This window comes from Osmerus eperlanus, chromosome 3, assembly GCF_963692335.1.
Source record: "Osmerus eperlanus chromosome 3, fOsmEpe2.1, whole genome shotgun sequence".
In the NCBI taxonomy this organism is placed as follows: Eukaryota; Metazoa; Chordata; class Actinopteri; order Osmeriformes; family Osmeridae; genus Osmerus; species Osmerus eperlanus.
The window spans coordinates 15098289-15118510 of record NC_085020.1 but is presented as its reverse complement, the minus strand read 5'-3'; the positions used below and the strand labels follow the sequence as shown (position 1 = coordinate 15118510).

Sequence of the window (20222 nt, the reverse complement as noted above, 5' to 3'; positions counted from 1 at the left end):
AAATGATTTTAAGTTGTTTTTCTCATCACTGAAAAAGATCAAATCAAGTGTAATTGCAAGAAAAATGTGTAGTGACATATCTCAGAAACTACTGTTTTGATTCACTTCCCCTTGTGTGCCGCTCCTAAATGATAATTTTATTTTCCATAGCCATTTTTGCCTTTGACTTGTGTATTTCAAGTAATTGCCCTTTTGTTTTTTTGTTTTTTGTTTTTTACTGCTTAGGTAGTTCTTTCTTGCACTTTGAAAACATTTGTATTGTATGTATATTCTCTTTCCCCTGCGAGAGTTTTGTATGTTGTTGTTCTGTTTTTGCAATAATAATAATAATAATAATAAAAAAATAAAAAAAACGTTTCCAGCCAACTTTTCTTGACGTAAGCAAATAAATGGGGTGCTAGTTTACCCATTTCGGATTGGTTTCAAACTTAGCAAAAATCTGGAAAAATTATTCTATGAAAAAGCTAGTAGTATGGGCGACGAACAAAATTATTGGGGGAGATAGTTTTGTAAATGTTGACTGGAGTTAATGTAATAAAAACGACCGTGCCTAACCGTAAATGCAATACCACCTATATCCACCGGGGCCGTTGCTTCAAGCCGAGAGGCGAGGGATGGGGGTCTGGTCTCGGAGCTAGGAAAAAAGCGAGCCACTATTTAACGCTAGACCGGAAGATCCGGAACTGGAAATATGGCGCGGTCCGGTTTCGCGCTCTCGCTTGCCTCACTGCGCCACTGAGCACTTTTCATAGAAATGAATGGGGACGCCATCTTGGAAGACAAAAGTAGCTGCCTCTAGTAATATAACTCTTTGGGTGGGGGTCTGCTCAGACCGAACGTCCCCATGTTTTTGTTTTTCAGAAATAATACTGTCTACATTTGTACTTTATGCTCTTATTAATTTATCACAGTATGCAACTATTATGTGCAACTTGAAATCGATAAAAGCATTACTGTGACTGTAGCAGTGCATTTCAGAAATTCCGGGTAGGAACTATCTGTTGCTAGAACTATCCGAAACGAAACTATTTTCACCGAACAACGGAAGTAGTGGTAGAGGTCGCTATTTGGTTTGTCAATGAACCAAACCGGTGGAAGTAAAATGTAGAGAAAAGTCGAACTGTAGTGTCAAATAGTGACATAACTGTGATGGTAAATGTTTGCGAAAATGTTTATGACGTTGAGATTCTTTATGAACTCTCTATAATATCATTTTTTAGTAGGCTATCACTTTATTTGTATGCATCTCAGAAAGCCAGCCCATTTATGTAGCTAACTACCAAACCTCGAGTGAGAAAGCATGCGCGTCTCAGTGTCTTGGAAAGGTAGATGAGAATTACTTTTTGTTTTAGGTAAGAAATAAATCCTGGTTCTATTTGGAAGAACATAAATCTGCATCATGCCTCTGTCAGATTTCTTGGATGCCCTTAAGGACAACCCTTACTTTGGGGCTGGCTTTGGACTCGTTGGGGTAGGCACAGCCTTGGCTGCAGCCAGAAAAGGTGCCCAGGTGGGAATGATCTTCTTTCGCAGGAACTACATGATCACTCTTGAGGTACCCAGTCGAGACAAAAGCTACCATTGGCTATTGAGCTGGATCACCAAACATGCCCAGCACACTCAACACCTTAGTGTAGAGACATCCTACATGCAGCATGAAAGTGGAAGGATCAACACCCAGTTTGACTTCCACCCCAGTCCTGGAAACCATATAATCTGGTAAGCCCTAGTCCTCTCTAATGGATAAGTATGTGGATAATGAGTGAGTTCTTCTCATGGGCACTGATACTGTCACTCATTGTTGTAATTACATGTTAGCTTGTTAAAGTCTTTCAAAATTGTACAGAGGCTTTGACTGCGTCCCTGTTATGGTTACTTATTTCAGACACTTTGTACAGGCTCATACTATGTAGCCAGCGCAATAATTTATAACGGTGAACAGACAGTTTTGCTGGAACTAGTTGGTGTACATTATCACCTGATAAAGGACACCCTTGCAGCCAATCAGAATCGGGTATTCACCTAGACCATGGTATAACTATATATTCTAAATCTCTATATGTATATATATAGATAAATATCAGGGAGTCAGGTGGCTGAGCGGTTAGGGATGCGGGCTAGTAATCAGAAGGTTGCCAGTTCAATTCCCGGCCATGCAAAAATGACGTTGTGTCCTTGGGCAAGGCACTTCACCCTACTTGCCTCGGGGGGTATGTCCCTGTACTTACTGTAAGTCGCTCTGGATAAGAGCGTCTGCTAAATGACTAAATGTAAATGTAAATATATCTAGATAGATATAGCCTAGATAAATAATAGAAAGGTTGATTCTAGACTCCAAGAACATTTGTCTGCACCGAATAAACCAGCAACACCATCAGTAATTGTTACAGTAACAGTGAATTGTAAGTGCATAGTGCCCGTGATGCAGCAGGTGATCAACATGTCAGTGAAACACAAATACAGATTTCTTGAACTATATATAGTGGATAGTGCCAGTGATCAAATTGGTGGCACACACACACAGATTCCTGGAATTATAGATGGGGCCTTCATTTGTCTGTTGTTTCCTACGTTCTAAATTGCTTATGTTGATCAAAGTTCACTATATTGGTTCTCTGTTAAATTGTTTTACCAACACAAACATCTAAACATTTAGTTAATAACAGAAGTCATTACATGCACAATGGTTGAGCACACAATGGTACAGTGCTTGTACATTTGCAATGTGCTGTCAGTTTTAACATCAGTAAACACATACATTTATCTAACAAAATTCACTGATCTATATTGAAAGTATATCCACTTTATATTTTTGTTCTGTTCGCTAGCCAGCCCATTTAAAAGCAGATGATTATGGTTGTAAAAGCGAATCCGCTTCTAAATAACAAAACAGAATTTCCCTATTTTCCTTACTACGCTTAGTTTCATTTAATTGCAAATGCCTTTGTTAATCACATTAATCGCGGTAGCCTACTGCACTCCATTGGATTATAAAAAGGACACCTGAAAAATATTAACGTTGCAGAGTGCCCGGTTCTCAAGTTGAGGTTGTTAGAAAATATTAATCTTTATCAAGTATTTCACAGTCAGTTGGTGAAGAAGTCCAGAAAGTTTATTACTTTCGGCCAGCTGCAAGGAGACAAATCATCATGGTGGTTACAAAGTTGTCTGCTAGCTTGTTGTGCTAGCCAACCATTTAACCCTTGTGCTGCCTTCGGGTCACATGACCCAAAGGTTCATAACGAACCATCGTTGTGTTTACCCAATTTTACCCAATACAAAAACAAATAAAAATAATTTTCTTTTAACCTTCGCAATGTGGGGGGTCTGAGACAGCCCACCGGTTAAAAGAAAATGCTTCACTTTGTTTTTGTATGGGGTAAAGTTGTCGCAATACAACGGTGGGTCACAATGACTGATGGGTCAGAATGACCCGAAGATAACACAAGGGTTAAACAACATCGCTCTCTACAGTCATTGGTTCATACAAAGACATGCAACTGTCACGTGGCTCTTCTTTCATTGGCTCCCTTGCATAGATCTTGCTTGCGTGTGTATGTGTGAGTGCGTGTCTGCGTCTTGAAGTGGCCCTGCTTAGGCTAACTAAATGACATGGTCAGATAAGATAAGGATCTTCCTGTTTACCTAAGCCTGGTTGTTGCTAGTTCATTTGGGGGTGGCCTCTCTGCAAACAAGGCTAAACACAGTATAATTTTATACAGAATAAAAGGTTACATTCTTAACTTTTCTGACAAGGTATTTGTAGGAAACTCTGCAGACCAGAGCACCAATCATAGAGTGAAGGTACTGACGGGAAGAAAGCAAGCCAAGCTGCGGCAAATTAATTTTGTACTATTTTTCATTATTTGATGTTGAAATGCTGATCCATACAACGTCACTAGCAGCACTGTACTCCGTTGGATTATAAAGAGGACACCTGCAAGATATAAACTTTGCAGAGTGCCCTGTTCTTTGTCTGATTGTGGGAAACTAAACCCATTTTAATTTGTGCACGCACACACACTATAAACACACAATAAATGATGCCTATTAGATGCTATGCTACAGAACATATACATTACTTATATCAACTAAATATTTTTATAAAGTAATTTATAGAAATCTATTTGTCCACTGTATGTGCTGCAGGTATGGGCAGAAGTGGATCCGTGTGGAGAGGACCAGGGAGAAACAGATGCTAGACCTCCACACCGGCACACCATGGGAATCTGTTACATTCACTGCCTTGGGCAGAGACAGACAGATATTCTTCAACATTCTGCAAGACGGTACCTTACTGGACAAAATGATTGCTGTAATTCAAAATAGCCACTGTAATTGTAAATATTTAGCCTAATTCCCCCCTAATAACACAAAAGTACATATCACAGAAGAGGTGCCTACATTTCTCTTCCTTAGAAAGCTGATATTTGTTATAGAATGTAGAAGTGTATGGTAAAACACAAACATGTTGAAACATTGCAGAAGAAGCATGTTCACCAAATTTCCAGGAAGAGTGGTATTTGATTGTTAATCTTTTTGTCATGTAATGCAGCAAGGGAACTGGCCCTTAAGCAGGAAGAGGGTCGGACAGTAATGTACACTGCACTGGGCGCTGAGTGGCGGCCCTTCGGGTTTCCACGGCGACGGCGACCCCTTAGCTCTGTGATCTTGGAGGCAGGGGTTGCTGAGAAAATCGTAGATGATGTAAAGGAATTTATTGGAAATCCCAAGTGGTATACAGACAGAGGTATTGTATCAATGTCCAAGCATACAATTTAATTTTGAGTTTTTCTATTCATGGGGAATGTTGGGGGGAGGTGAGAAGAGTGTCAGAACTCTTGAAGCTTGGAAGACATGATTTGGAATGCCATAATGTGAAAAGTACAGTTTTGCAAGCTTGTAAAATAAATTTGCAAGCTTGTGATAAAAATGTTCTAGCTTGTAACTTGAAGTGAACATATTTTTTACGTTTGTAAGCTTTATTATTTTACTGGTATATTTCACATTCACTTATGAGTATTCAAAATGTGTTTCTATGTAGTTACAGAGTTACACCGTGAAAGTTTTGAAACTCTGTACTTGGAGGCAGAGTTCAGAGGTCCTTTACTAGCCTGTCTCTGCCCTCCTACATACTTCCGCTCATTTTTTATTTAGCTTCTGTACTAGGTCTGGGATTTCAGTGTATTAGTCGGTTTTCAGAAACAATTTTTTTTTGTAGGTCCAATCAGCGAACAGAGGGAGTGGCTGAGAACAATGACGTTGATGTCGTGCACTAGTTTGAGTTGTAGTTCAGTAATGGCGGCGGAAAAAGATGCGAGCGAAGCTATTCTGCGGTTGTGGCAACACTGCAGAATATCCAGAAGTTAAAGCCGGAGCAAGAACAACCCTTGCTGAGTTTTGTTGGTGGCCATGATGTTGTGGCCCCCCTCCCACGGGGTTCGGGAAAAGTTAGATTTTCCAGCTACGGCAGCTAGCTCCGTTACAGTGTTGAAGGAGTTGGCTAAGGCGAACGCTAGCGATTGGTTATGGCAGATCAGAGTGGCTCTGCCAGATCCAATAGTTTTAAACTTCAACAGAGTACCTGCCTTCAAGGAAGTTAACGCTTGTCAATGGAGCGATCCCAGACCCTCTGTACAAATGAAATGTACGAGGGTCTGGTTAGGACCAGGCTAGTCCTTTACACCAAGGTTCTTCAACCCTGGTCCTCAGGGACCCCCGACACACCTGATTCAAATGAATGGGTTGTTGTCCAGCTCAGCAGAAGCCTGATAAAGACCACTCATTTGAATCAGGTGTGTTGGAGCAGGGAAACTTCTAAAACATGCAGGCCAGGTGGTCCCTGAGGACCAGGGTTGAGAACCACTGCTCTACAATGTCTGCAACCAGCATTGGTGGTCGTATTTTCCTATCAATCATGCTGAAATGCCCCCCCCCCCCCCCCCCCCCCCCCCCATTCTTTCTATGGAGCTGCGCAGAGGATTGTGGGTCAGCATAGCCAGAAGCGATCAACTTGCATACTGCAAAATGCGACCGGATGCAGTGGGACATCCCTGTATTTTTGGAATACAGCATTTGACACAATGGGTATGTCCCAATACCCATACTATGTAGTATTCCAGAAGATTTTGTTTTGATTGATGAAAGAATGCAACTAATAGTGTTGGGGAGGCTTGGTAGAGTAATCTGATTAGTCAGGACGAAAAGGTGCCTCCATAATTTGTCAAATTTTTTCTCTCACTGTCAGTATTCAGATTTGTTTCAAATGTTCACTTTCGAAACAACTTTCCTGGCGTTAGAACCTGTGGGGATGCATTTCTGCATGATTGATAATAATATCCAACCAATGACGTTTGCTGCAGACACTTTACAGGAATCTGATTGGTCAAGGATGTAAGGGACCTCTGTCAATTTACAATGTTTCAAATCTGCCATTGTGTTCAGTGTTTTTAAACTTTGATGGCATGACAACGGTGCCAGAAGTCCGTAACTGCACAGAAACACATTTTGAATACTTATATTCACTCAATTAATTAGAAATACACCAGTGAAATAATTATGCTTACTGACGTTCAAAATACACTATGGACAAAAGTATTGGGACACACTTCTTAAATCATTAGGTGCGTTCGACATGGACTGTGGCTGCATGAAACGACCGGCGAGACTAGCCATTGCAGTCGGGGAGGAGTTAAAAACGGCTCTGTTAAGTCGGACATTCCAGCTTCTCGTGGTTTGCTGCGTTGACGTCAGTCATGGCCGATCAAGCGCTGTTTGCTTACTTTACTTTATTTATAATTAAACTTAGTCTTTCCGTTAGTGAAGAGGTGTTCTAAAACCCTTTCTTCAACAAATTTTTTATTAAATTAAACTGTTTGGTCCGGATTTGAGCATTGGCGAAACTGAAGGTGTCAGAATAATTAAAAGTAGTTGTTTGTGAGTCTGGCCAATCATGAAATAGCTGTGTCGTCATTAGAACCCGTGCAGTTGCTCTTGAGAAAATGCGCTCGGCTACACAGCCGGCAGTTCTCGAATCGATCTCACGGTACTTTGATGGCTACGTCACAGTGACCTAGCCTTGGTGCCGTCTCAAGTCGGACAAAAAGTCGAACCAGAATTTACTGTTTCAAGTCAGTCGCATGCAGCCGGCTGCAGCGCTGCATGAAGTCAGTCCATATCGAATGCACCTATTGACTTCAGGTGTTTCCTTCAGTCCCATTGCCATCCCATAGCCAGTCTGCTTTTACAAACATTTGTGAAAGAATGGGTCATTTTAAAGAGCTCACCGTATTTGAGCATGGCACTGTAATTGGATGCCACCATTGCAACAGGGTCAGATGGCTGAGCGGTTAGGGAATCGGGCTACCAATCGGTTGCCGGTTCGATTCGCGGCCGTGCCAAATTATGTTGTGTCCTTGGGCAAGGCACTTCACCCTACTTGCCTCTGGGAAATGTCCTTGTACTCACTGTAAGTCGCTCTGGATAAGAGCGTCTGCTAAATGACTAAATGTAAATGCAACTAGAGAGGGTACAATTTCTGGGGAAATTGTAGGGTGTGCTTGCTTGCGTCGGTTGTACAAGGATTTTAATGCCATTTTTACAACTGATATTCCTGTATATTTTATATAAAAATGCATAGGGCCTACTTATTATGTATAAATATTACATAGATTTAAAAGCATCTTTTTTTTTGCTGCTCATTTACAACTCAAAATACGAGTGAAGTGTAGAATGAAATAGATGTCTTCTCATTTCCCCTGCAAGAGGCAGCCTCATCGTTGAATCAAAACGAATACATTTGGCAGACCGGTGTAAAAATTGACCTAATCTCTATGACTTAAACGTCATTTTAAGTTTTTCCCTTCTCATGATATTTTCAGGCATTTAGCCTACTCATTGCATTCATTCATTAATAAAGAACCCCCTTTGAAGATTATTCTACGACGTTACCCGGCAGTAGAAGATGGAATCGCGATTCAAACAGTACCATCTGCTAACTGAAAATATGCCCCCCAAAACGTAAATAAGCTTGACATTTATTTAGTGGAAAATCGCTCATTCATAAAAAGCTCACTGGTAGCGATCATTGTCAGTAACAACGCAAACTGCGATATAGCCCTGTGTGGAGAAGCTGCCCCGGTAAATTGTACTACTACGGTACAGTACTAGACCACTGCTGTGTTCGTCTTGGTAGCGATTGCGTTGGTTGAATTGGATTTAACGTTCCGTTGTACGGTTTAAGATGAAATTAATTATTTTCATGAACAGATTGACAACGTTTAGGCTGTGGCAATGAAGTTCAGGTTAGTAGTTAGACTTTTGATTTAACCTTTTAAGGAGTTATTTTTCCAAAACGGAAGCTAGCTAGTTTTAGTTAGCTTCCGTTACCTAGCAACCTAGCATAATACTCGTAGCAATGCTACTACCTGCTAGTGTTACTTGTTAGCCTCCTAATTGTAAATTTTGAAGCCATACTATAGCGTTTGTCATATAGTTTTTGTCTATCGGAAAATAGTCGGTTGGAATGTTCAGAATCACATATGTGTGACGCTACTCCTTAACGGGAAGGAAGGAAGGGGAGTGCCGAACATGTTCTGTCGCCGTTTGACTTCCTAAACAGCTGTGTACTGTAGTGTAGATGTTTTTGTAGTGTGTCTCGCGTAAGCTACAGCGTTGCAGTGAGCTACACTGGTTTGAAACCACAGGTAATGGTCATTTCACCAACAAATCGTTTACTAATGTCAGAATAAATCCTACAACGAAAATGTATATGTGAGGAATGTTTATTTTAACGATTGAAAACAGATAACGCTACATCATAGACCACTATAGTATGTGTTGCCCGGGCAACACAGGCTAATGTCATGATGCTAATACTTCAGTGAAATAGTAGACTACTGTTTCCGAAAGTAGATGTACTTCCTTAATAATATCAGCTTATACTGTACATTACACATCACAATTGTGTGTCATATCACAAAGTAAAATGAGTAAATAGTTATCACCCTGGCCTCTGTGCTTGTGGCGTTTCTGCAGCTGCCTTGCAGTAAAGGTATAGTTAGCCTAGCTATCCCCCAAGTTAACAGATGCGAAACGAATGTTCTGCCAAAGGTAGTCACGCGTGTTTTCGTGACGTTAGTGACGTAGTGATGTTAGGAACGTCAGTGACTGTGGCTAGCAAATTAACCACCGTTAGCTTCACTTTTCGCCACAAAAACTTAACTTGAGCCTAAACCATGCAACGGAACGTAAATTCCAATAGAAGCAACTCAATCGCTACCAAGACGAAACTTTTGACACCTACGTTGTCTATGTAGGCCAAATATTGACTGAGTTTTAGGGGGGCAAAAAGAAATAAAAAAAATAATAATATATATAACAAGTCAGTTCATAACATGTATTCCTTCCTAGATATTCCACAAGCAATTGTAAGTGGTAGTATAGCTTGGAGGGTTCACAAACTTTCAAGCAGCACTGTATATATTTATTATTTTTATTATTATTTATTTCCCCATCCTTAAAAAAACCTTGAATTTATGCACTCCATAGACAAAGGGTTAGGGTTCGGTGTTAAAATATTCGTCTTGGTCCACATTGCGTTGCTTGTATCCGCGCGAATGTTCTGTTTTGACGGTTTAGGTATAATTCAAGTTTTTGTGGAGAAAAGTAAAGCTAACGGTGGTTAACTAGCTAGCCACAGTCACGAAGGCACAAACCCACGAGCGACTACCTATAGTCGAACATTATTAGCTTGTTAACTTCTGGGAGGTAGCTAGCTAACTAAAATGGCAAGACAGCTGCAGAAACGCCACAGGCAAAAGCCACGGGCGATAACATGTAGCTAGCTATGTTTCCAGGCTGTAACACCCATGCTGATCATATGTCCTGTAGAGCAGGGTTGTCAAACTCATTTTCATTGAGGGCCACATCAGCATTATGGTTGCCCTCAAAGGGCCAGTAGCCCTGTTAGCTGTAGCTTTTGTGAACATATTCTGCTGCGATTGCAATTCGCCTTTTAATTCTTGGACACATTCTTTACTTTTCTTGGAGGCTAAATTTGGCATATTTATCTCTGTGTTTGGTGTCAAAATGTCGACGGAGATTGTACTCTTTAACAACCGACATCGCCTCATAACACAAAATACATACCGGTTTTTCTCCTTGAAAACATGTATTCGCTTTCCCATTTTTCTTACATTTACATTTAGTAATTTAGCAGACGCTCTTATCCAGAGCGACTTACAGTAAGTACAGGGACATTCCCCCGAGGCAAGTAGGGTGAAGTGCCTTGCCCAAGGACACAACGTCATTTTGACACGGCCGGGAATCGAACCAGCGACCTGATTACTAGCCCGATTCTCTAACCGCTCAGCCACCTCCCTCCCTTGGCACTGCCTTCCATCCAGGGACAGATGCAGCCTGCTTTGATTGGGGGTGCAGTGAACATTTTTGTTCTAACTTTTCTTATTATTATTGGGGGCCAAGCAGCTTTGCTGCGAAGCCACCTATTGGGTTTGTACTAGTGCTGTCAGTTAAACGCGTTATTAACGGCGTTAACGCAAACCCATTTTAACGGCGTACATTTTTTTATCGCGAGATTAACGTTCTTTTTGGCCTAGCAAACTTTGTAGTTTTTTTCACATGCTGTTGCAACAACTACGACGTTAGAAAAACTACAACATCACACCAGATCTAGCTAGACTGGAAACAAAACAACAGGCACGCCGCACATACTTGTTTGGGCTTGCGAGCCGGCTAAAGAGTAGTAGGCTAACGTTACGTTTTGAGTGGATGGCGAGCTCGAGACGCCAAAATGGATGCCAATAAGATTCTGAATGGAAAGTTTACTCTTAAAAAGTTGCCAAATGGTTCCATTGACAATACCAAAGTGATCTGTGTGTTTTGTCATTGTGAACTGAGCTATCATCGCAGCACGTCCAGTCTGAAATACCACTTGATGGCCAAGCACACAGCTGATGCGAATTCTCCGCCTCCTCGTCAAAGCCAGGCGATTGCAATGTTGTTTTCAATGAAAATAAAAAACATTTGCACTAAGACTAAGCCATCCGATCCACTTTTCCATGCTGATAAGAGCATTAATTGCGAGTTAACTATAACATTAATGCGATTAATCGCGATTAAATATTTTAATCGTTTGACAGCACTAGTTTTTATTCTTATTATTATTGGGGGCAAAGCCTGGGTTTCTACCCAGGCCCCGATGCAGTCAGCTTTGACTGGGGGTGCAGTGAACATTTCTGGGGGGTATCATGATTACGGAAAGGGATCATATTATTCTTTTATATTGAAACTATTTTTGAGACTGCTTAATGATCCAGCGAAGCCAGACGTTGTAAACATTTGGGGCTTAGCCCAAACCTAGGATGTAGTCTGGGTTTGATGTGATGCTAGATAGGGACTTCCACACTTAATGTGAGCGCACACAGCACGTGAGTGTTTTTTTTGCATTCATTTAAGCGCAAAATAGTTTTCCAATTGGTAACATTTTTCCAAAAATTCCAGTTGGTAAAACCTTGTCTCGTAAATGTGATATCTTTATCATTTCTGGCTCCAAATTGTCGACAGGGGAAGCAGAAACATGCATCTAGCTTAGTACGGCGTCATTTCCGGTTATATAGATTTTCTGCCATTTTGAATTCTATGAAAAATATTTGCTGCTACTCCAACAGATTTTGTCCGACCTTCCCCAGAATTTGCACACATGATCTTCAGACCAAGCCTCACAAAAGTTATTGGATGGGTCTTTGATTTTCAAAGCCAGTTACAGCCAATTGAAATCGGCAACGAAGCCGCCAATTTGGAAGTGAGGTCATATCTCAGCAAGTCTTTGCTGTATTGACACCAAACTTGGTATAGGGACTCGGGACCCTGTTATAAAAGTGTCCAGGAAAGGTTGTGTCATTTGAACTCTAGGGGGCACTGCAATAAGCAAAAATGTGTTTTGGCCAATAAGGGTGCTTTCACGCCTAACCTGTTTGGTCCGTTTCAATTGGACCATGGTACGTTTTCTGTGTAAGTTTGGTTCATTTGGAGAGGTGAGAACACACATTTAAACTCTGGTGTGGACCAAACATCCGAACCATGGTCCTCCTAAAAAGACAGGACTCGGTCCGGTTCCAAGAGAACCATGGTTCGGTTCACTTTAGGTGTGAACGCAGACATCCCCCCCCCCCCCCGGACGCAATCCGGACGCGCGATATGCACCTATCTCTACCAGAAATGACCATTGGACAGTCTCTCGCTCGAAATACAAAATCCCCGATTTCCGGGAGATTGTAGAGCATTTGCGGGCGTCAGGGAGCCGCTATTGAAATGCGGGAGACTCCCGGACCTTCTGGGAGACTTGGGATGTCTGTGAACGTAATCAGACTTGAAACGTTAATGAGTAGCGTCCCATATGTGATTCGAACATTCTAATTGAATATTTTCGGATAGACAAAAACTATGCGACAAACGCTTTAGTATGGTTTCAAAATGTATTTATTAGAAGGCTAGCAAGTAACACTAGCATGGAAGTAGCATTACTACGAGTTTAATGCTAGGTAACTTGGTAGCTAGCTATCTAAGATAGCTAGCTACCATTTAAAAAAAATCATATATTAATATATGACTTATTATAAGAAGCAAACCAAAATGTAGTGCATTGTGGGTTGAAAAAGAATGTTGACACTTGGCAGAGACAGCCGCGCCGCTCATTAGCAGCTAAATGAGTTGAGGGAAAACGTGGGGGAATGATGAAGTGAAGGCTCTTCTGAAAATATGAGCTGATTATCATATTGCAGAAATGCTTGTAGAAACACATAAGAATAGCGAGCTATTCAAATTCTTCATTGATAAACTGAAAGAAAGGGTAACTGAGCGCACAGTGGACCAATGTCGGTTGAAAGTAAAAAAAAAACCTAGGCAGCAATACAGAAAAGTGTGTGATGTTCTATGGACGAAAAAAATTAATTCCCATGATTTGATGACCTGGATATAATCATGGGTACAAGACCAAAGAACAACCCAAAAAACGTGGTCGTGCAACACCAAAACAATGAATGATAGTATAGCAATACGCTGCTGTTGCTCCATTGTTGTTCATGACAATGTGATTGACAGGAAGTGATTTTACCTCACAAATTTTCTGTCCAATAGATAAACAACCAGTATGACCGTGTGTCATTGTTTTTTTTACAGACGTTGGTTCACTTAACCCTTGTGTTATCTTCGGGTCATTCTGACCCATCAGTCATTGTGACCCACCGTCGTATTGCGACAAATTTACCTCATACAAAAACAAAGTGAAGCATTTTCTTTTAACTGTCGGGCTGTCTCAGACCCCCCACATTGGAATGGTTAAAAGAAAATTATTTGTATTTGTTTTTGTATTGGGTAAAATTGGGTAAACACAACAATGGTTCGTTATGAACCTTTGGGTCATGTGACCCGAAGGCAGCACGAGGGTTAACACAGGACCTTGTGAACAAGGTTTAACAAGTAGCAACCCATCCACTGATTCGGGCCAAGCAATCGGACTATAGTTGTGAAAGCACCCTAACTGTTGATTTGTTTGGCTTACTTAACACTAACACTTTTTTCATGAATTCAAAATGGCATCCACATCGATTCGGCTGATATCACAAGTTAACATGTGTCAGACATGGGATCTCCCAATATATCACGAGACGAAGGTATCACTTAACACTAGAAGCGCCAAGCCATTTTTCGCAACTAAAAGCGCAGTTTGGGGTCAAACTGACCCATGAGTCTACAGACAGGGATGTTGTTACTGACGTAATGATCGCTAGATGGCACTTTCTGCACGGAGCAAAGACACAGTCTTAAAATGAACGTGTCTTCGGCAATCAGTCCATGTTGTTAGTCAGTGATTATTTCATTTGCACGTTTGTTGTCATTCAGCAAAATGTAACTTATTGGCTTAAGAATGTCAAACACGTTGCGGGTTAGGTTAGACTGCAGTTGGTCTAGTAGCCCGACATATCAACAGCTACAGACTTGACGTTAGCCTGTTGATGCTTAGCCTATTCAATTTAACAACTTTTGAAATGACAAGACGCAGTAGATAATATGTACGAAATAATGTCATACTATTTGAGAATGTGTATTTTGGTTTTATATAGACTATTACTGCAACATTGGGACTCCAGTTTCAAGTGTAGATGGGGGTTACGCAAGAACTATAGCGCATGTTAAATAGGGATGCATATTGATAAGATTTTAACGATTCTGACTCCTTATCAATTCCTGCTCATCGATTCGATTCTCTTATCGATGTTCCCCTCTACAGCCATAGGTCTGTGCGTCCTGCACACCCACACACACACACTCGTTCTAAACAAATTTCTCAAACTGGCTCTGAAATGAGCTAATACCTACCACCTCTAGGCCTCTTCAGGCCTCATTTTTAAAAACAAAATCTAGTCGGAGATAAAAACTTTCAGTTTCTTTGTGTTCAAGCTTCTATTACTCAACACCAGTAGGACTTACAGGGGTCCTAACAACAGGGGAAATAACTTCAGTGTCACCTTTCAAAAGAGACCATTTACATGCATGTACTCCAAATGGTTCAACAAAAGCTTTCAATGTACTTTGGGTATGTTGTTTAGGCGTTTTCAGGCACATTTAACATGATTATTAAAAGGTTAAACAATTAAAATGCTAAGTTTAATAATGGATTAAAAATCGATATGCTCAGTTTAATAATGTGACACGCGAACGTTTGCTGATAACACACGCCGCCCCGATAACGTGAAATGATCAATACGATCAATACTAATGGGAGACGAATGCCGGAGCTAAAATGTATGCTTCAAACGACGGGACAGAAGATAACTAGATCGACTACACACAATAAAGGCAAATTGCTTCACACAGTAACAAGTGGTTGTGGTCACTTTTGAGCAGTTTAGCTCTACCTTAGATAGTTAGAGATGAAGCGCGAATGTTAGCTGCGCTGCTGCATGCATCGAACACATGACGTTCCAGTAACTTCATTCCATTCTGTGTGTTCAAATGCTTCTTCATATTTGTAGTATTTCCTCCCTTCGACGAAATAGACTTTTTACACGCGTTACAAGTGGCGTTGTTGTCATTTTGTCGTGTGAAATACAACCAAACTTTAGAACGCTTCTTCCTAGTTGCCATGTTTGCTGCAGTCTGTCTATGCGCGAACTTTTATAGTTTATTCAGACAGACGTTCGCGTGTCCCATTATTAAACTGAGCATATCGATTTTTAATCCATTATTAAACTTAGCATTTTAATTGATTAACGGCACAGAGAATCGTTAACAGAATCGTTAAGGAATTTTGCTAACGATTCCAAGGAATCGATTCACTGGGAACCGGTTCTGAACAAGAACCGGTTCTCGATACCCATCCCTAATGTTAAACGAGAGTTGCATTTGATAAATCAATAGGCGGCCTATCTACTACAACTAGCCTGACAGATCATTTAGAATAGCCAACGTTTTGTTCCCTTTACATCTACGGACTAAATTGAATAAATAGGCTAATCTTGGGTAGCCTACTGCATTGTGCACAGGACTTTTTTTTGTTGAGCTGGTAACCTGGGATGCATCTTTCAAAGATGCGATCCCATCCCCCCTAATGATTGATCGTGTAGTGAATCAATGTATTTGGTCTCAACAGTTCCTTTCAACGGTCCCTTTCTAGCTTACTCAAAACTAGTTACCCAACATTCCAAGCATTCCATTCTGATAGGCCTACTTACAGCTCAAGAATACATTTAATTTAGCTTACTGTTTGCGGGGAATAGCATAACAGAGATGTGGTTTTAGTAGCCTAGCCGAGGTGGGGGCGGATTAAAGCAGTGGTAAATTTAAAAGCACACTTGGCAGGTTTGGTTCGATGAAAACAAACTTTGATGAGATTGCTCTGTTAGCGAACCATATAGGCTATAATATTTTTTGTTGTTGTAGTAGATAGGCCGCCTATTGATTTATCAAATGCAACTCTCGTTTCACATGCGCTACTGCCCTTGCGTAACGCCCCATCTACACTTGAAACTGGAGACCCGATGTTACAGTAATACTATATAACACATATATATATATTTATATAACTATATAAAACCGAAATACACATTCCAAACAGTATGATATTATTTCGGACATATTATCCACTGCGTCTTGTCATTCCAAAGGTTGTTCAATTGAATAGGCTAAGCATCAACAGGTTAACATCAAGTATATAGCCTAGAATTTACAAACAATTTGCTCTATAGGCTATAATTAATATTTTCGGTCCGGACCAAGAGAACCAAACTACAAGTGTGAACACGACAGTCATAAACTCCACCAGCGATGAGCATTAGCCTATTAGAAACTAGCATAGAGTTTTTGGACCATTTCGTGTTGATGTAAACACACGCCACAGTCCAATTTATTGTTCAGGGAGCAAACATTTGAGAGCAGGATAAATGGGACAGTAAGCAGAGATTGTACCTTATAGCTTAGAAGTTCCAAACTAATAGGCTACACTTCTCTCATTTTTGCAATACTTGGACCGTGCCCTGTCAATAAATAAAGAACAATAACTGTTTTGCCAGGATAACTGGATCTATCAGACCCTTGAATGTTTATGAGACAATTTCAATAGCTCCTTCTATAGACCTACGGATCGCAAACTATAGTTTGAGTATCCACTAATTCGCCTTACATACATAGATTGTCAATTTTCATTTGTGATTTTAACGGCTAATGATTCGTTAGACCCATGTTTGAATACATGCAAAAATGCTTTTATTAGTTACGTTTATCCGCTTTACAAAACATAGCTTATTTGCAATCGTAAATTATTGTTTCCGCTCTAAAATAATGGGACATAAGAATTGCGCTTATACCATTGTCTACACTCAAATGTATGTGAAACAAATGCACTTCGTATAATTCAATTCTTGTTATTTAGCAATTTTTGGGCTAAGATACTGCCAGTGACAACGTTGTTAGAATCAGATTGTTTCAAAGGGGGTTCTTTATTAATGAAATGCTAAATGAGTAAATGCTCAAAATTATCACTAGGAGGGAAAAACTACAGGGGTAGTTTAAGTTATAATATAGGTTAGGACCATTTTTGCACAGGGTTGCCCAATTCCTTTGTTTTGATGCAACTGTTTCAAGTCTGAGGCTGCCACCATAGACTATAACCATTCCCTCATGCAAAAATGGTCAGGGAAACTGCAGTGGATTGGAAGCTTCTGAGGGTGGACCAACTACATATTAATGCCTATGGATTTATAATGGGATGTCATAAAAGCTCATGTAGGTGTAATGTGTAGGTGTTGCAATACTTTTGCCTATATAGTGTATGTTAACATTTCAAGTTACAAGCTTGCAAATTTTGTTGCAAAGTTCTGACATTATCCTCAGCTCATAATTTTATAAATTCTATGAATAAGTGACCAAAATCTTTGGGGATTGAGAATTGGTTCTGTATATAGGAATCCCCTACAGAAGAGGTTATTTGCTTTATGGACCCCCAGGCTGTGGCAAAAGCAGCTTCATGTGAGTTTTGTTTGTTTACTCCTAACACTGTAATCAACATGAAATTTGTTATCATATTAAGGTGGCTCAATGTGTGTGCATGTATTCCAGCACGGCGCTTGCAGGAGAGCTGGGCTACAGCATCAGCTTGATGAGCCTAAGCGATCGCAGTCTGTCGGATGATCGCCTTAACCACCTGCTAAGCGTGGCGCCACAGCAAAGCATCATACTCTTGGAAGACGTGGATGCTGCCTTTGTCAGCCGAGAGCTTATACCAACTGAAAGTATGTCATATTGGTAGGGAGTGAGAGGGAATCAGGTGGCTAACAATAGAGGAACAAGGAAGAGGACATGGTGGGTAGTGGGAAGGATGAGAGGGAAGGGATAATAAATAGAAGAGGACTTTATATTCAAGATACGCTGACAACATTTTACAACAAAATATGCATGAGGAAGAATGTGTGAAAAGGATAAACATATTTTAAAAAGACAGCATTTTATATTTATTTTGTATTCATTAACGCTTTAACTGACCGCTAAGTCCTTTTTAACTCACCATTGCACCTCTTTCACTCAGACCCGATGGCCTACCAAGGCATGGGTAGGCTTACCTTCAGTGGACTCCTTAATGCACTGGATGGGGTTGCATCGTCAGAGGCTAGAATAGTCTTCATGACCACAAATTTCATTGACAGGTACAGTATGTTATAACACAGGAAGCCAGGTTGATTCAGTGCACTATATGAAAATATATTGACATTTAATTGACTTGCCAATTTAATTTAAATACTGAATTTGCCTATTTAAAACGTAGTTAGAATTAATAATTAAAATAATAGAGACATTGAAATGCAAAGTGTTTGTAGTAATATGTGCTACTACTCACGTTGGGGCCACATTTTTTTGTTGTCTCTTTCTACTATACCTCTCTTTACCTCCTCTATCCTAGACTGGACCCAGCTTTGATCAGGCCTGGTCGTGTGGATCTGAAGCAGTATGTTGGCCACTGTTCCCACTGGCAGCTGAAGCAGATGTTCCGCCGTTTCTTCCCTGCCGAGTCTGCATCAGTGGCTGACCGGTTCGCAGAGTGTGCCCTGGCGATTCGGTCTGATATCAGTGCTGCCCAGGTGCAAGGACATTTCATGTTATTCAAACTGGATCCTACAGGATCAATTGACAATGTGAATGAATTAAAATCATAAGACAAAGTTGAATAATTCAGAGTCTGAAAGTCAGCCACACAAAGCCTTACAGAAAACCAGAACAATAATGGAATATTCTGTTGTAGGGGCATCAAATATAAAGAATTTTCACAGTTGTTTTGCATACATGGTTCTATTAAGGCATTGCTCCTGGGTAGTCTAAGGCTGTATATGGTTAATGTTAATAAAGTGACTGCAAATGTGAATCAATCTGGAACCTCAGAAAAAAATGATTTCCAAGGGGCCCTATCAACGGGCAATCTCCAAAATGCGTCTGTATGAAATTGGATACACACAACGATTCAGAGCAACAAAACATCTTGATTGTGTAAATAAAATGCCTCAATGGCACTCGTCATCAAATTAAACCTGACGCATATCAGATAAACAGTTGTGATTGGCCGAACCAGATTCCAGGGCCCCGTTCGTCGTAAGGGTTGAAGCTAAGTTAATCAATTGTCCCTTTAGCCCGTTAACATTAGCGAGATGAGTGAGAACAGCAAATATCGGTTTGTCAACGGCTGATCTGCATCCAAATCATGTGGTTAATTTCAATCAGGCTAAACTTATCAGGGAAATTGCACGTGCACGTCCTACTTCAAAAGGCAGGAAAGGTCGATCACCAAAACCGTGATTTTCTAACGGTATGATGGCGGAAAAGACGAAAGAGAGAGCGGTGATAGGCTATTCTCGCCATCCGAGCAAACTATTATAATGAGTCTCTAGACAATAGCATATTATCATGGCTAAGTCAAACACCGCCACCTCTGCCAGAGCAAGACAAGCAGCTTGGGAAAAAATTGCGATAAGCTAAATGCGAAAGTTTTGGGGAAATGTATAGGCTCATCTTAAGTGCCTCATTACCCCAATCAATCAGATCACATTTCTTTAACCCTTGTGTTATCTTCGGGTCATTCTGACCCATCAGTCATTGTGACCCACCTTCGTATTGCGACAGATTTACCGCATACAAAGACAAAGTGAAGCATTTTCTTTTAACAGCTAGGCTGTCTCAGACCCCCCACATTGCAAAGGTTAAAAGAAAATTATTTTAATTTGTTTTTGTATTGGGTAAAATTGGGTAAACACAACGATGGTTCGTTATGAACCTTTGGGTCATGTGACCCGAAGGCAGCACGAGGGTTAATTGTGCCTGCTGGTATAGGCTTAATTGAAATTAATAATCGAATGAGATCTTGCTAGCGAAAATAATGATGACTCTCAGAATAAGTAGGCTAGATAAAAACAAGGCCAAAGAGTATCTAATTGATACGAATTCATAGACAATTATGAGGATATATGTAGGCTACTGCGCTTATATCATGTACTATATGTGTATATGCATGTAGGCATATGTGTAAATCCCTCTTTGATGTCATTGACTGGGACATGGCCTGGGAATATGATGAATTGATTCATCAGCTGGTTAAGCGCCAAGTACACTTTTCTTACAGCAACGCATGCTGCGGCTTTGCCAATGTTTTCTGCATCGCC

At 40.5% G+C, this 20222-nt stretch overlaps 1 protein-coding gene across 2 annotated transcripts; it reads left to right on the top strand.

Moving 5' to 3' along the window:
• Positions 1 to 1029: 1029 nt before the first annotated feature.
• Positions 1030 to 18844, top strand: LOC134017581 (mitochondrial chaperone BCS1). 2 transcript variants are annotated; one of them, XM_062457358.1, is made up of 7 exons: positions 1030 to 1290; positions 4150 to 4289; positions 4556 to 4750; positions 17484 to 17547; positions 17638 to 17810; positions 18104 to 18221; positions 18476 to 18844. In XM_062457358.1, the coding sequence occupies exons 2-7, from the start codon at positions 4196 to 4198 to the stop codon at positions 18726 to 18728; spliced, it is 897 nt and encodes a 298-aa protein (XP_062313342.1). In that variant the 5' UTR covers positions 1030 to 1290; positions 4150 to 4195; the 3' UTR covers positions 18729 to 18844. The 2 variants fall into 2 exon arrangements, with proteins under 2 accessions (XP_062313342.1, XP_062313341.1); XM_062457357.1 differs by having other exon boundaries at positions 1030 to 1719.
• The last annotated feature ends 1378 nt before the right edge of the window (positions 18845 to 20222 follow it).

What these genes read in the sequence shown, in the direction of transcription:
- LOC134017581 (XM_062457357.1), top strand. Translation starts at nt 1,400, where the DNA reads ATGCCTCTGTCAGATTTCTTGGATGCCCTTAAGGACAACCCTTACTTT. An exon ending in TGTGGCAAAAGCAGCTTCAT is followed by an intron (nt 17,548 to 17,637) that starts GTGAGTTTTGTT and finishes CATGTATTCCAG; the next exon opens with CACGGCGCTTGCAGGAGAGC. An exon ending in ACCACAAATTTCATTGACAG is followed by an intron (nt 18,222 to 18,475) that starts GTACAGTATGTT and finishes CCTCTATCCTAG; the next exon opens with ACTGGACCCAGCTTTGATCA.